Genomic DNA, 17860 nt, shown 5'->3' with positions numbered 1-17860 from the left:
TTTGACAAGTCTAACATGGGCAGGACCCACACGGTAGGCAGGGATCTGGGGAGTGCTGTAGAACAGAGGGATTTAGGAGTACAGGTACATAGTTCTTTGAAAGTGGCGTCTCACAAAGATAGGGTGATCAAAACGGCTTTTGGAACGTTGGCCTTCATCAGTCAGAGCATTGAGTAGAGAAGATGGGAGGACATGTTCCAGTTGTATAAGACATTGGTGAGGCCACATTTAGAGTGCTGTGTTCAGTTTTAGTCACCATGTTGCAGGAAAGATGTTGTCAAGCTGGAAAGGGTGCATAGATGATTTACGAGGATGTTGCCAAGGGTCAGGGGCCTTAGCTGTAGGGAGATGTCAAGCAGGCTAGGACTTTATTCCTTGGATCGCAGGAGCATGAGGGGTGATCTTATGGAGGTGCACAAGATCTTGAGGGGAATAGATCGGGTAAATGCAATTTTGCCAAGAGTAGGGGAATCGAGAACCAGACGACACAGGTTTAAGGTGGGGGAGGGGGAAAGGTAATAGGAACCTGAGGGGTAACTCTTTTAATTTACACAAAGGGTGGTGGGTATATGGAACAAGCTGCCGGAGAAGGTAATTGAGGCAGGTACTACCAGAATGTTTAAAAGTCATTTGGACAGGTACATGGCTAGGATAGGCTTACAGGGCTATGGGCCAAGCGAGGGCAGGTGGGACTAGAGTGGATGGGGCATGTTGGTCAGTGTGGGCAAGTTAGGCCAAAGGGCCTGTTGCTGTGCTGTACTGTTTTAAGTTCTGTGATCAATGATCTATGACCTGAAATATTAACGCTCTGTTTCTCTGTCTAAATGCTGCTTGGTCTGCTGATTATTTCCATCCTTTTCTGTTTTATATTTTGCAAGCCAGGACAAAGCTTGATTGGTTCCTCATCCACATTGGACTTTACTGAATTTAACCTGCACTAAACATTATTCACGTTATTTGCTTTATAATGTGTCTGTACACTGTGGATGGCTTGATTATAATCACGCATTGTCTTTCATTGTCATTGACTGGTTAGCACGATAAAACAGCTTTTCATTGTGCCTCGGTACACTTGACAATAAACTAAACCCAAACTCCCTTCATCACCAGTACAACGTTGCTACAGTAGTCAAGTTTCTGCAGTGGGATTTGCAACCTTCTAAGAGGCACGTGTGGGACCACTGAGTCATCGCGCAATGTAGCCCCCATGTAATGGATGTATGAGCAGAACATCCCGAACCCTCAGTCTCCTTGCACCGCCACCCCCCCACCTCTTACCACCCCCTTTCCCTCCATCCCAACTTTCCAAAACGCAGGGTCACGTACCTGGCACAAGTGCTTTCAGCTCATCCCAGATTTTAACGTAACGGAAAGGTGTGATGATGGAGTCAGTGTGGAGGTCGGTGGGAAAGTCCGTTGGCGCGATGTATTCCTGTTTGCATCTGGAACGTAGGATTGGAAGCTTGTGCACGTGAAGGAAGCTTTGCAAAGGCACAGATACCCACATTTCCCCACAACCTTCTGCAATCTGAGCCTTGGAACCAGCAGTGGGCCATCTCTCTCTATGACTTCCCTCTCTCTCGATGTAACTTCAGGCAGCCCTGGGCTGCTTACTGTGCCCATTGAAAGTAAAACAAGAAAGGCTTTGAAATGCACCCTGCAGCCAACAATTTTATTTATATTGTCAGACTGCAGTCATTTCCCAGTTCCCCGAGGAAATCAAGCAGCCAAATTATTTAGAGTGGGGTCCCACCACTTGTGATAATGGTGATGGCAAAGGAATAAATATTGGCCAAAACTGTACCTGTCCATCTTACACATGGATAGACACAACAATGTTTATAAGAGCCATCAAGTGGAGTCACACTCAGAGTATTGAGTAGAGAAGTTGGGAGGTCATGTTGCAGTTGTGCAAGGTGTTGGTGAGGCCACATTAAGAGTATTGAGTTCAGTTTTGGACACCAAGTTGTTGGAAAGATGTTGTCAAGCCGGAAAGTGTGCAGAGAAGTTTTACCAGGATGTTGACAGGACTTGGGGGGCCTCAGATATAGGTAGAGGTTGAGCAGACTGGGACTCTATTCCTTGGAGTACAAGAGTGGATGACTTTATGTAGAAACAAGGAACTGCAGATGCTGGTGTACAGAAAAGGACACAGCGTGCTGGAGTGACTCAGCAGGTCGGGCATTATCTCTGGAAAACATGGATAGGTGGTGTTTTGAGTTGAGACTCTTCGTCCAGCGTTTTTTATTCCCTGGACCTTTATCTTTCTAGCTGCTTTTTTAAAAAAATTCTCCGGACCTTTATATTTACAAATGCTCTTTAGATTACTTTACATGTGCTGCAGAGCCATGGTTCATGGGAAGCGAGCAGAAACGGGAGCCCTGCGCACTGAGAATGATCAGCCATGATCACATTGAATGGCGGTGCTGGCTCGAAGGGCCGAATGGCCTCCTCCTGCACCTATTGTCTATTGTCTATAAGTCCGCTTCCCTACAAGTGCCTGCCGAACAATAACTGGGGCTGTGACCTGCGATGGGACCAACTCACTCAGGGAAGAGTGAAGCAAAGAACTCCTGGCTCTCTCAGGGCTGTGAACTCCCTGCACAGCTCCCAACGGTGAACTAATCAGCCACATACAGCAAACCGATGCAGCCACGTACCTGTCCAACAACTGCTTGATGTCCTAAAACGTAAAAAAAATTTAAAAGGTTTAAATTCTCATGATCCGATCAGTTCATTCAAATAAAATTAAGGATGGCGCATTCAATTAAGGGCTGCACAATGGGGCAGTGGTAGATTTTCTGCCTTACAGGGCCAGAGACTGGGTTTGATCCTGACTATGGGTGCTGTCTATATGTTGGGTGCAATGGATGTCCCATTGCTATGGGTGCAGTTTATATGTTCTCCCTGTGACCATGTGTTTATATGTTCTCCCTGTGACCATGTGTTTATATGTTCTCCCTGTGACCATGTGTTTATATGTTCTCCCTGTGACCATGTGTTTATATGTTCTCCCTGTGACCATGTGATTATATGTTCTCCCTGTGACCATGTGTTTATATGTTCTCCCTGTGACCATGTGTTTGTTCTCCGATTGCTCCAGTTTCCTTCCACATCTCAAAGATGTGCAGGTTGGCAGGTTAATTGGCTTCTGTAAATTATCCCTAGTGGGTGGGAAAGAACTCGTTTATGGGTGATTGTTGGTTGATGTAGACTCGGTGGGTGGAAAGGCCCATTTCCACATTTCATCTGTAAACTAAAATAAAATAAACTGAGCACTTTACGACACAAATTAAAAAAATTGTGGTGGGATTCTTCTTCCGAGGGATGACAGAAACAAAACGGAGCAAGATTGTTTTGAGTGATGGGAAGGTGAGGAAAGAGAGGGGAAATGAATAGCGAGTCATGGCTCAGGTGCAGAGATGCTGTCAAAGTGGACCTCAGAATGATCAGGGAATTTGGCTAAGGGAAGACAAATATTCCATCTATAAATAAGAATTGCTGCTCCTTCATTAAAATAAAATAGATTAATGGGTGTTGCACTCCGGACCTCAGTCTTGCAAATTAAACGTGACAATATTTAATTAGCTATTAGCCAATATAGGAGCATGATTTTTTACACTGGCATAGAGCACCTATCCCTTTAGTCTTTTAACTCCACAATTCCTTGGGTTATTTCCTTATTTAAAAGGAACCTCCAGAAGCTAGGCACAGTCCGATTCACCTCGACTGTTCAGTGAACAGTGGACTTTGTCTATGGAACTGATGATTAAATCCTGTGCCCTTTATCTTCCCTTTGGCTCTACCTATTGTACTTGAGTTTGACTTGATTGTAAATATCTGATCTGTGAGGATAGCATGCAAAACAAAGCTTTCCACTGTATCCCGGAACACATGATCCTAAACCAATGTTTAGAGATATAGCATGGAATCAGACCCTCCGGCCCACAAGGTCATTGCCGACTAACAATCAACCATACACTTGTTCTATGCTACACACTAGTGACCATTTCAGAAGTCAATTAACCTACAAACCTGCACATCTTTGGAATGTGACAGGAAACCGGGAAAAACCTACGCGTTCACAGGGAGAACATACACACCTTGTACAGATAGCACCCGTAGTCAGGATCGAACCTGGGTCTCTGGTTCAATGTGATGGGCTGAAGTCATGTGTAGACTAGACTGGATGTGGACGGTAGATTCCTGCCCAGTCCAGCAAGGTAGATTATAATTCATAGAAATATAGGAGCAGGAATAGGTCATTTGACCCTTCAAAACTGATCCCACCATTCAATATGATAAAGGGGGGATCACTGACTTTCCCAGTTTCAGTATTTGCCCCACATCCACTGATTCTACTGACTCAGAGAAAATACAGAAATCCTCGATGAACAAATGTAATGATTTTGTTGCAACTCCATCCTGCGTTAGATAACTCGACAGACTCACTACGGTCTTGGGAGAAAAAACCTGCCTCATCTCAGTCTTAAACACATCACACCTTATCTTTATACTGGCTTCTAGATTTCAGAAATATCCTTCCTGTATCTAACCTTTCCAGTCCTGATAAAAGTAGAGTCATAGAGTGATACAATGTGCTTGCCCAAACCGGCCAGCATGTCCCAGCGACACTACTCCCACCTGCCTGTGTTTGGTCCATAACCCCCCAAGCCTGTCATAGAAACATAGAAAATAGGTGCAGGAGTAGGCCATTCGGCCCTTCGAGCCTGCACCGCCATTCAATATGATCATGGCTGATCATTCAGCTCAGTAGCCTGTACCTGCCTTCTCTCCATACCCCCTGATCCCTTTAGCAAAAAGGGCCACATCTAACTCCCTCTTTAATATAGCCAATGAACTGGCCTCAACTTCCTTCTGTGGCAGAGAATTCCACAGACTCACCACTCTCTGTGTGAAGATTTTTTTTCTCATCTCGGTCCTAAAAGACTTCCCCCTTATCCTTAAGCTGTGACCCCTGGTTCTGGACTCCCCCAACATCGGGAACAATCTTCCTGCATCTAGCCTCTCCAACCCCTTAAGAATTTTATATGTTTCTATAACATCCCCCCTCAGTCTTCTAAATTCCAGCGATTACAAGCCCAGTCTATCCAGTCTTTCCTCATATGTAAGTCCCGCCATCCCAGGGATCAATCTGGTGAACCTTCTCTGTACTCCCTCTAAGGCAAGAACGTCTTTCCTCAGGTTAGGAGACCAAAACTGCACACAATACTCCAGGTGCGGTCTCACCAAGGCCCTGTACAACTGCAGCAGAACCTCCCTGCTCCTAAACTCAAATCCTCTTGCAATGAATGCCAACATACCATTCGCTTTCTTCATTGCCTGCTGCACCTGCATGCTTGCTTTCAATGACTGGTGCACCATGACACCCAGGTCCCGTTGCATCTCCCCTTCTCCCAATCGGTCACCATTCAGGTAATACTCTGCTTTCCTGTTCTTGCCGCCAAAGTGGATAACCTCACATTTATCCACATTATATTGCATCTGCCATGCATTTGCCCACTCGCCTAATCTATCCAAGTCACTCTGCAGCCTCCTAGCATCCTCCTCGCAGCTAACACTGCCACCCAGCTTCGTGTAATCCGCAAACTTAGAGATGTTGCATTCAATTCCCTCGTCCAAATCATTAATATACACAGTAAATAACTGGGGTCCCAGCACTGAGCCTTGCGGTACCCCACTAGTCACTGCCTGCCATTCCGAAAAGGACCCTGTCCTATCCATTGCACCTGTCTAACTGTTTCTGCAAACGTTGGGATAGTCCCAGCCTTAACTACCTCCTCTGGCAGCTCGGTCCATACACCAACTACCCTTTGTGTGAAAAATTACCCCTCAAATTTCTACTAAATCTTTTCCCCTTCACCGTAAACCTAGTTCATCTGGTCCTCGATTCACCTACTCTAGGCAAGAGACTCTGAAATATACACACTGTGCCTGTGTATGGTACACCTGTGAATTCTGCAGGTTTCTGTGAGGTCCTCTCTCATCCTTCTAAACTGTCAAGAAATTAAGCCTTCATTCATCAGTCCTGCCACCTCAGGGATCAGGAAAGCTTCACTGAACTCCCTCCATGGCAGGAACACCCTTCGTTAGACAAGGAGATAAAAAAATGTACACAATACTCAATGTGCAATCTTACCAGGACTGTACATAAGACCATAAGACACAGGAGCAGAATTAGGCCATTCAGCCCATTGAGTCTGGTCTGCCAATCAATCATAGGTGATCTATTTTTCCCTCTCAACCCCATTCTACTGCTATCTAATTGTAATCAATAACGCTCTACTTAATCAATAACCTATAATTTTCTGCCTTAAAAATAACCAATGCCTTGGCCTCTACAGACTTTTTTGCCAATTTCCACAGACTCACCACCCTCTGGCTAAAACAAATCCTCCAACTCCATTTTAAAGGTACATCCTTTTATCCCGAGGCTGTGCCCTCTGGTTCTAGACTCTCGCATTACTGGGAATGTCCTTGGAAACAGTCGAAGCAAGACCTCCCTGCTGCTATTCTCAAATCCTCTCGCCACGAGCACAAGAAAATAACAGTCGGAGTTGGCCACTCGGCCCTCAAACCTAACCCACACATTCAATATCATCATGGGTGATCTATACGGGCCTGGATACCTCTTTTGTGCAGAGGTGCACCAAGAGTGTCTCAAGGCCAAAAAAGCACCATTTTGATGCAAGCTCTTTTATCAACTGGCAGAAATTATGTACCAGAAATGTGAAATAAGTAAGAAGAATGGTGAAGGTCCATTGCATGTTCCACACGCGTGGGCTGCCTGCTGCTTCTTACCTGAAGCATCTCCTGGGGCTCCCCGTAGCTCAGTTGCAGCTGCACATCCTGGATGGTTCGCTCGATCGTGCAGGCTTCCTGGCAGATCATCGCCAGGTCCTCTTGCAAGGGCTGAACCGTCCTGCCCACCTCTTCATCGATCTTCGCCTCCAGCTCCCGCTTCCTCACGTCCAGGAATCGGTAGACACTGGAAAGATCGACCTCGACCTGCTCCTTCAGCAGTCGACCCTTCTCCTGTTGAGAAACAGCACGCTCAGTGGTTTAGGTTTATTATTGACACCGCGTACAGTGAAAGGCTTTGTGTTGCAGGCCATCCACACGGATCAGATATACAATACCAGATATATTAGATATCTCAGTTATACAGTAAACCCTCGCTGTAACGGACCACAGGGGGAGATGGTGTCCGTTATTACTAATTGTCCACTCATACCGAATGAGGGGTTTAATTTGAACAGTACTTCATATTCTTGCTATTGAGGGCGTGCAGCGTCTGTTAATTCCCGGTATGTTGAAAGACTGGAGCGACTAGGCTTGTATACATTGGAATTTAGAAGGATGAGAGGGGATCTTAACGAAACTTATGATTATTAAGGGGTTGGACACATTAGAGGCAGGAAACATGTTCCCAATGTTGGGGGAGTCCAGAACCAGGGGCCACAGTTTAAAAATAAGGGGTAGGCCATTTAGAACGGAGATGAGGAAAACCTTTTTCAGTCAGAGAGTTGTAAATCTGTGGAATTCTCTGCCTCAGAAGGCAATGGAGGCCAATTCTCTGAATGCATTCAAGAGAGAGCTAGATACAGCTCTAAAGGATAGTGGAGTCAGGGGGTATGGGGAGAAGGCAGGAACGGGGTACTGATTGAGAACGATCAGTCATGATCACATTGAATGGTGGTGCTGGCTCGAAGGGCCGAATGGCCTCCTCCTGCGCCTATTGTCTATTGTCTAATGTCTATTGTCTATAGTACAGCCGATAAACATTCACTCCACAATAAACAGTGAAGGACACACAATGCTGAAGGATGGCCCAGTGGCATCGCAGTGGTTGCTACCTTACAGCGCCAGAGACCAGAGTTCAATCCTGGGTGCTTCCTGTGACAGTGTGGGTTTGCTGCGGGTGCTCGGGTTTCCTCCCGCTTGGCGGAGACGTGCAGGTTTGGGGTTTGGTGGCTTCTGCGGGTTGTGGGGGTTCAGTGGGTCACTGGTGGTGCCGCTGCTCCAGGCCCGGATCTGATCCAGTCTCGGGGAGCTGCTTGAGGACGTGTGGGTTTCCTCCAGGTGCCCCGGCCCACTGGTTCTATACCACACACCGAACTGTCCCCAGTGTGTGGGGCAGAGCTGGTGTGCCGGAGTGCTCAGAGTCAGGCCCGGGTCACTGGTGCTGTGGGGCAGGGATCTGCTGGTGGCTCCCACACAGTTGGGCTGCAGGCCCACACATCCTTGCGGCTGAGTGGGGGGAGGGTGGGGTGAAGGTTGTGGTGTGGGGGATCGCAGCACCTGGGAGAGCCCCATGCTGTCACTATGTCTTTGTGTTCACACTGTGGGAGGAGAGAGAACCACTGCGACTGTTCTATCCTACGCACTGTCAATTGTCCCTGGTGTGTCGGGTGGAGTGTGTATGGGGATCGTTGACTCAGTGTTTCAATGCTGTATCTCGAAACTAAACTAAAATGCATCAAAAACAGCATTCGTTCCATCCACCTATTCGTCATTCCTTGAAACAACAAACTTGGTCTGCATCAAAGTCAGCCCGCTAGGACCAAAATTTGTTATAGAGGTCCGTTAAATCAACGGCTTACTGTACTGAATGGTCTACTCCTGCTCCTATATTTCCCTGAATTATCATTGACACCCAGCGTACTGGACTGGGAAGGAATCTGCCTTCTGTGTCCTGTCCGGTCCACACGTGACTCCAGCCCATCAGACTGGGTTAGCTTTGGGTCTATTATTGTCACCTGTACCAAGATACAGTGGAAAGCTTATTTTGTATGCTATCCAAACAGATCCAATATGGCATACATAGATACAATCAGTTCAAACTCAAGTACAATAGATAGAGCAAAGGAGAAGCTACCGAGTGCAGAATATAGTTCTCACCATTGTAGCGCATCAATCCCTTGGACAAAGTACAATGCCCTCAATGGTGTAGAGATGGATCAATACATTTCACTGGGAATAAACATTGCTGTTACCAAGGCACCAAAGAGAGGAGGGGCAGGACAAAGCATGGCAGGTAATAGTTGAACACAGGCGAGGGAGGTTTTCTGATAGGCAGATGATTGGACAAAGTTCATAAGTTGTAGGAGCAGAATTAGGCCATTCAGCCCATCAAGTGTATTCTGCCATTCAACCGTGGCTGATCTATCTTTCCCCATTCTCTTGCCTCCCCCCCATAACCCCTGGCATCCGTACTAATCAAGAATCTGTCAATCTCCAGCTTAAAAATATCCATTGACTTGGCCTCCACGGCCTTCTGTGGCAATGAATCCCATAGATTCACCTCCCTCTAACTAAACAAATTCCTCATCGTCTTTCTAAAGGTATGGCCTTTAATTCTGAGGCTATGAGGGATTCTAGACTCTCCCACTAGTAGAAACATCCTCTCAATATCCACTCTATCCAGGACTTTAGGGTCCAGAGATGAAAAAAACGTCTTCTTTCGTATGTCAACGACAACAATCAAAAGTGGCAATTGGTGCTTCAGAATACCGTAGTTGATGCATTGCTGCAAATTTTGCCAGTTCTGTAGAACTAACCAGGGTGGACAACGAGGACGTAAAGCAGTTCCCACCCCTGAAAAAAACTGATGGAATGAGACAAAAGTATTGAAGAGTTGCAAATTGTGAAACCAGAGGAAGGAATATAAGTGGAGGGAAATATATTGGTGCATCCAGGAGGGGGGGAGGGGGGAGGGGGGAGGGGGGGGGGGGGGTAGGACAGGCAAAACGATATCCTTACCATCAAGCCCTGTGAAAATGATGTACACTTCAACAGGACCAGCATGGTGGAGCAGCGGTCGAGCTGCTGCCTCACAGCAACAGGGACCCGGGTTCAATCCTGACTATGGGAACTGTCTGTACAGAGTTTGTGCATTCTCCCCACGACCTGCGTGTGTTCTCTCTGGGAGCTCCGGTTTCCTACCACATTCCAGAGATGTACAAATTTGTAGATTAATTGGCTAGTAAAATTGTAAATTGCCCCTAGTGTGTGCAGGACTGTGTCAGTGTGCGGGGATCGCTGGTCGGCGCGGACTCGGTGGGCCGAAGGGCCTGTTTCCCCGCTCTATCTCTGAACTGAACTACCTGTAAGTTCAACGTGCATAGGTCACTTCAAAACTAAACCTGGTGTGAGAAATCGTACCTTGATTTTATAAATCTTTGCTTCTTGTTGGCACTGACTGTGACTTGCTTGCTCCTTTTGGATTTGGAGAAAATCTTTGTATTTTTCCAACCTGTCCTGGTGAAAAGGTGCACAGTGTTAGTGCAGGCACTGACAGATTACTGAGCAGAATCAGTAAGTCAGCAAAAGGCAACACAAACACTGAAAAATGCCACAAAATACACGCCAGGCCAGAGCATTTCCATGGAAGTGGATTAAAGTCTTTAATGTCATAATCCTCAGCCACATCAGACAGTTTAAAACACATTGCTGCCTCATAGCCCCAGAGACCTGTGTTAGATCCTGACCTCTGCTGCTGTCTGATTCAGTTGTTTATTGTCACGTGTACCGAGGTACAGTGAACAGCTTTTGTTGCGCGCTAACCAGGCGGCAGAAAGACAATACATGATTAATGAACTGTCTATGTGGAGTTTGCACGTCCTCCCTGTGACCATGTTGGTTTCTTCTGGGTGCTGCAGTTTCCTCCCACATCCCTAAAACATGTGGGCTTGTACCTGTTTAATCGACCTCTGTACGTTGCTCCTAGTATGTGGGTGAGTGGCTGAGGAAGTGGGATAACATGGATCTGGTGCAAACGGGTGATCAATAGCTGGGGTGGACCTAGAGAGGCGAAGAGTCTGTATCCATGGTGTATCTTTCAATGATTTAGTGATTCAACCTCACCAGACAAACTGCAAGCTCAGCAGAACATGAAGTGCTGAAGTAACTCAGCGGGTCAGGCAGCATCAGTGGAGGGAACGGACAGGCGGTCTCCAGGTCTGGACCCTTCTTCAGGCTGTAAACTGCAATCGTAGGGTGTGTGCAGTGAGTGCTTCTCATCCTTTCATCTGGATGTGACTCTCAGCCATCTTTGCTCCAGATATCGAAGGGCAGGAGACAACAGCAGTAGCAGGAGACAACAGCGGGAGACAACAGCGGGAGACAACAGCGGGAGACAACAGCGGGAGACAACAGCGGGAGACAACAGCAGGAGCAGGAGACAACAGCAGGAGACAACAGCAGGAGCAGGAGCAGGCCACTCAGCCACTCAAGTCCGGCCCACCATTCCATGGGATCATGACTGGCTCCGCTGGTCTCAACTATTCTTAATTATCAACATTGTCATTACCCCTCCAATATTTCTCAGAGCAGAAAAAAAAATCACAGTATTGTTTTCTAGACGGTGATGTGGGGGGGGGGGGGGGGGGAGTTATCAGGAGAGAATGGGAAGGCGATTGACATTTTTCTTTTAAACAAAGTTTATAAAATTATGAGAGACACAAACAGGGTAGATAGTCAGCATCTTTACCCTGAACTTTCAAATATTTTTTCCATCTCCAACGTAAATACGTCTGATGATCCAGCCTCCACCACCCTCAGGGGCACAGAATTCCAGAGATTCACCACCCTCTGAGACAAGGATGAAACAGTGGCAGGAAGATAATTGAATCCTCAATGATACTCCGAGTCCAATGGCAGCATTTGAAACTTGTTATTTAGGCACGGTGGTTACATGGGATCAGAGTGAAGCATTCTGATAGGAAACGTTTCTTGATGCGATTACCAGTTGTACATTACAGAAACAAGGAACTGAAAATGCTGGTTTACAAAAAAAAGTCACAAAGTGTTGGAGTAACTCAGAAGGTCACACAGCACCTCTGGAGAAGTGACATTTCGGACCTATATTCACACTGGACACTAAGTGCTGGATTAACTCAGCGGGTCAGAAGAAGAATCCCAACCTGAAACAACACCTACAATGATTCAACGATACTTTGTTGTCACATGTACCTGGGTAGAGTGAGATTCTTCGTTGTTGCATACAATCTTTGTTGTGGGGCAACATTGTTGTTTTCACCCAGAAGGGCGGCACGGTGGCGCAGCGGTGGAGTTGCTGCCTTACAGCACTTGCAGCGCCGGAGACCCGGGATCGATCCCGAGATCTTCGGCTTCCTTCCGCACTCCAAAGACGTACAGGTATGTAGGTAAACTGGTCGGTGCAGACCCGTTCGGCTGAAGGCCCTGTTTCCGCGCTGTATCTCTAAACTGAACTAAAAGCTAAATATGGTAAAATCCTACCACAGACTTCACCTTGGCAGTGCACAAAGATGCACCACGTTTCTGGCACTGACAACGTTTCTATCCAGGTTCTCCAGAGATGGTGCCTGACCTACTGAGTTACTTCCAAAATGCTGGAGTAACTCAGCAGGTCAGGCAGCATCTCGAGAGAGAAGGAATGGGTGACGTTTCGGGTCGAGACCCTTCTTCAGACTGATGTCTGAAGAAGGGTCAGTCTGAAGAAGGGTCTCGACCCGAAACGTCACCCATTCCTTCTCTCCCGAGATGGTGCCTGACCTGCTGAGTTACTCCAGCATTTTGTGAATAAAAACCTTCGATTTGTACCAGCATCTGCAGTTATCTTCTTATACTACTGAGTTACTCCAACACTTTGTGAGATTTTGTAAAAACCAGCTACACATTCTGGCAGTCCCCAACTATTACTTCCCTTTTCTTCCTATTTGTACCCTGTCATTATTTGAGATTGTGTTTATTGTTGTGTTTATTTGTTTAACTCCGACCAGCATGGAATATGCAGACTTTCTGCCACTCCCCCATAAATAGGAATCTCTCCCCTCTATTACAGCAGCTTTCAGAGTGACTGACCAACCGAGTTGTGTTGTTTATACCCGAGTTTACTTGCAGCCATATCTTGGCAACAAGCTATTTATAGTTCACATTCCATTCCGCCCCCACCCCCACCATCCCCCCCCCCCCCCCCCCCCCACCTTCCCCCCCACCCCCGATTCTTTAATCACAAAGTAAGAATGAATCACCCAAGTAAGAAATCTAAGGAAAGGTAGCACAAGCACACAACATTGGATATCTTTAGTTTAGTTTAGAAATCCGGCTCGAAAACAGGCCCTCCTGCCCACAGTCCACACCGACCAGTGATCCCCGCACACCAACACTATTCCACACACACTAGGGACAATTTATAATTTTTTACCAGGCCATTTAGCCTATAAACCTGTTTGTCTTTGGAGTGTGGGAGGAAACCGGAGATCCCATAGAAAGCCCACGCAGGTCATGGGGAAAACGTACAAACTCCGTACAGAGAACACCCATAGTCTGGATCGAACCCAGGTCTCTGGCGCTATAAGGCAGCAACACTACCACTCCTACATTTTTAACGGCCTCCATATTTTAGAGACAGCCTTCAATATTTTTGATGGGGTAATAAATTTACATTTCTCTTGATATTGGAAACACGTTTGACATGCAAGAAGGGCTGTCTATAGCCTTGCAGGGCTTATCTAAACTTCTCTCAAAGAAATCAACCATTTGTTTGCAACAGCAATAAGCATAAAGATACAATAGAAAATAATAATGGTTATAATGAACAAGACCAAGCCTTAAAGCAATGACGTTGCACAGCCACCTCCCCCACCACCCCCCCCCCCTCCCCCAGTAAACGGGTCGCCCATCAACTCTCCCTACCCCACCGATGCTACGTCTAGACACTCTCTTGGTCCACTGCAGTCCCCTTCTTGATTAGTACAGCTGTGAGGGGTTATGGGGAGAGGTTAGGAGAATGGGGTTAGGAGAGACAGATAGATCAGCCATGATTGAATGGCAGAGTTGACTTGATGGGCCAAGTGTCCTAATTCTGCTCATATCACTTATGACCACACTGATCTTCTCAGCCATGTCCAGAACCAGGTTCCACACACAGTCCCAAACTCAGCAGTACTGTACTGGAAGGTACATTCGTATTACTGTAACACTGGGGAACAGGTCTGCCATTGCATGACAGAGGATACAGTAGCAGTGGATACAGGCAGGTAGAACACAGGGGGAACAATGCTTGTGAGGGCGGGTCTGTCGGTGTGGTGGAAAAACTGAGCAGGTCAGGCAGCATCTGTGGAGGGAAATGGGCCATCGATGTTCTGGTTGGGGCCTGGTGCAGCGGCAAGCAGAAGATAGGACGGTTCAGTGACCTTTTGTGACTTTGTTGGTGCCAGAAACGTGGTGTACTGCCTTGGTGAGGTTCGCTGTGTGATTTTACCGAGTTGTAAGCAAAACAAAGCAATTCACTGTGCCTAGGTGCATGTGACAATACAATATAATTTAATCTAACCATTCCTCAGACAAATCACTAGATGTTATTGCCGGTTAGCTTTCTGTGACCCAGGACAACCTTAACCTTAACTTTGAATGTCAATTTTTAATCAGTACTTTATCAAGCTATTTGCCAATATTATTTTCCACCACATTGTATCCCATCAGCCATGTTACAAACGTGGATGGCATTTTCTAGATGTCTGAAGAAGGGTCTAGACCCGAAATGTCACCCATTCCTTCTCTCCTGAGATGCTGCCTGACCCGCTGAGTTACTCCAACTTCTTGTGATACCTTCCAGATGTTGGAGGTTGAGGGGGGAGACCTGATAGAAGTATATACAATTGTAAGAGGCAAAACTAGGGCAGACATTCAAAACCTTTTCCAAAGGGTGGAAATGTTCCAGACGAGAGGGCAGAGCTTCAGGGTCAGAGGCAGAAATATTAAAGGAAATATGTGGGGTCAGTGTTGTTGTTGACACAGAGAGGTGGTGGATATCTGACAGGGGTAATGGTGGAGACTGATATGATAGTGGTGAAGTGGCATTTAGATAAGCACATGCAGGGAATAGAGGGATATGGATCAGGTTCAGGCAGAGGGGAGTAGTTCAACTTGCCATACTGTTCAGCACAGACTTTGTGGGCTGAAAGGCCGGTACCTGTACTATATATTGGTCAACGTTCTTGCTCACACAGTCAATATCCCTTTTGAAGTTTCCTTGTATCACATCACAACCTCACCTCTTCCTCCACCAGCTTTTCCCATTGCCGCCTGTTTATCTCCCTCCTAGGTAGGAAGAGGGATGAGGCCCTGCGGAGTGAACACAGGGAGTTAGGCGAAAGGCTAAAGTGTGGGACCTCCAGGGTAGTAATCTCTGGTCTGTTCCCAGTGCCACGTACCAGTGAGGGCAAGAATGGGAAGATAGGACGTGAATGAGCAGCTGAGGAGTTAGTGCAGGGGGCGGGGATTCAGATGTTTGGGCCATTGGGATCTGTTCTGGGGCAGAGGTGACCTAATGAAGAGGGATCGTCAAGTCAAGTTTATTTGTAGAGCATATTTAAAAACAACCCACGTTGACCAAAGTGCTGTACATCAGTTCAGGTACCAAGAATGAACATACAATGGCACACAAGCATAACAGCACATACATAAACAATTCACAGTGCCCCCTCAGAGGGCCTCAAACGCTAGGGAGTAGAAATAGGTTTTGAGCCTGGACTTAAAGGAGTGGATGGAGGGGGCAGATCTGATGGGGAGAGGGATGCTGTTCCACAGTCTAGGAGCTGCAACTGCAAAAGCGCGGTAACCCCTGAGCTTAAGCCTAGACCGCGGGATAGTCAGTAGCCCCATGTCGGCCGACCTGAGGGACCTGGAGATAGAGTGGTGGGTTAGAAATGTTTTTATATAGGGGGGTTTAGGGCTTTCTATGTGAATAGGAGGAGCTTGAAATTGATTCTGTACCGTACTGGGAGCCAGTGGAGAGAGGCCAGAATCGGGGTGAAGTGGTCCCTTTTACGGGTACCCGTCAGCAGTCTCACTGCGGCGTTTTGGACCAATTGCAGGCGGGACAGGGATGATTGGCTGATCCCAGTGTATAGGGAGTTGCAGTAGTCTAGGCGAGAGGAAATGAATGCGTGGATGATTTTTTCAATGTCGTCAAATTGGAGGAATGGTTTGATTTTAGCTATGGTACGAAGATGGAAGAAGCTGGCTTTTACCACAGCGTTGACTTGCTTGTCAAACTTTAATGCAGAGTCAAACGAGTTGCAGCTGAACTACAGGGGAACCAATATCCTGGCAAGTATGTTTACTAGTGCTGATCGGGTTGGTTGTTAACTAGATTGGCAGGGGGATGTGATCCACAGCAGGAGTGATACAGGTCAGGCTAGAGGTTGATGAAAGCAATGTCTGTATGCAGGAGCAAAGCTGGGAGTGAGGAAGTACTGTTGGATTCATTAGCATCTGTTTCAATGTAAAAGGCCTGATGGGTGAGGCGGATGAGAACAGGGCCTGGATAGGTAGGTACGTGTGACTGGAATGTTGTAGCCTTTATGGAAGTCTGGTTAAGGGCGGGACAGGACTGGCAGCTTAATGTTTCAGGGACAAACACAAAATGCTGGAGTAACTCAGCAGGTCAGGTAGCATCTCTGGAGAAATGGAATAGATGACGTTTCTGGTCAAGACCTTTCTTCAGACCTGAATTACTTTATTCAATTACGATTCCTTTTCTCCCCCTGAGTTATTCCAGCATTTTCTGTCTATCGTTGGTGTAAACCAGCATCTCAGCAGGTCTGAAGAAGGGCCTCGACCCGAAACGTCACCTATTCCTTTTCTCAAGAGATGCTGTCTGAGCCGCTGAGTTACTTTTGTGTCTCAATTCCTTCCAACACATTAACTTTAATGTTTTAGGGTACAGATGCTGAAGGCGAGATAGAGGTGAGGGTAAAAGAGAATGGGGCAGTTGCTTTACTGATTAAGGAGATCGTCATGCCGATTATTTCGGGTGACGTTAATGATGATTCGTCCAGTGAGGCTGTAGGGGTGGAGCTGAGAAATATAAAGGGGATGATCACCTTGTTGAGAGTGTACTACAGGCTGCCAAATAGCCAACACGATGAAGAGCTAATATGCCAGGAGGTTGCAGGCAGTTGTGAGAATAATAAGGCTGTCATAGTAGGGAATTGTAACCTTCCCAATATAGACAAGGAACGCCATAGCATCAAGGGCTTAGACCGGATGGAATTTGTCAAATGTGTTCAGGAAAGTCTCCTGAGCCAATATGTAGAGGATCCTACAACGCAGAGGGCAAAGCTTGACCTCCACTCTGGAAATTTGGACGGGCAAGTGACCGAAGTGTTTTGGGACATCGACCACAATTAAATTAGCTTTATAGTTATGGCTGGTCTTCAAATGAAAGTTCTGAACTGGGGCAAGACCAACTTTGATGATATCAGAAGATAGATACAAAACGCTGGAATAACATAGAAAAAAATGTGCAGGAGTGGGCAATTCGGCCCTTTGATCCAGCACCGCCATTCAATATGATCATGGCTGATCATCTAAAATTAGTACCCATTCCTGTTTTTTTCCCCATATCCCTTGATTCCTTTAGCACTAAGAGCTAAATATATCTTGCTCTTGAAAACATCCAGTGAATTGGCCTCCGCCGTCTTCTGTGGCAGAGAATTCCACAGATTCACAACTCTCTGGGGAAAAAGATTTTCCTCATCTCAGTCCTAAATGGCCTACCCCTTATTCTTAAACTGCGACCCCTGGTTCTGGACTCCGCCAACTTCCAGAACATTTTTCCTGTAACTCAGTGGGACAGGCAGCATCTCTGGATAGAATAAATTGGTGACCTTTCAGGTCGAGACCCTTCTTCAGACTGAGAGTCAGGAGAGTGGGAGGCGCAGATATAAGGAAGGGCAAGGCGTGAAGACGAGACATCAAAGGGGGTGGAGGTCAAGGAAAATGTAGCATAGAACATTGTTAGCGAGGGGAAGGAGACAACAGAGATAAAATTTAATCAGGGGGATAG

At 46.7% G+C, this 17860-nt stretch overlaps 1 protein-coding gene across 1 annotated transcript in view; it reads right to left on the bottom strand.

The window, feature by feature from the left end:
• LOC144603243 (zinc-binding protein A33-like) overlaps positions 1-17860 on the bottom strand; it is a 31176-nt gene that overhangs the window by 1628 nt on the left and 11688 nt on the right. The window contains exons 3-6 of the mRNA XM_078416437.1: positions 10186-10281; positions 6823-7056; positions 2661-2683; positions 1323-1442 (exon numbers count right to left, since the gene is read on the bottom strand). Of these exons, the coding sequence (XP_078272563.1) occupies positions 1323-1442; positions 2661-2683; positions 6823-7056; positions 10186-10281 (473 nt within the window). The remainder of the gene's footprint in view (positions 1-1322; positions 1443-2660; positions 2684-6822; positions 7057-10185; positions 10282-17860) is intronic.

This window comes from Rhinoraja longicauda, chromosome 19, assembly GCF_053455715.1.
Source record: "Rhinoraja longicauda isolate Sanriku21f chromosome 19, sRhiLon1.1, whole genome shotgun sequence".
Classification (NCBI taxonomy): Eukaryota; Metazoa; Chordata; class Chondrichthyes; order Rajiformes; family Arhynchobatidae; genus Rhinoraja; species Rhinoraja longicauda.
Note: the sequence above shows the minus strand (reverse complement) of the source record. Positions and strands in the feature narration are given on the sequence as shown.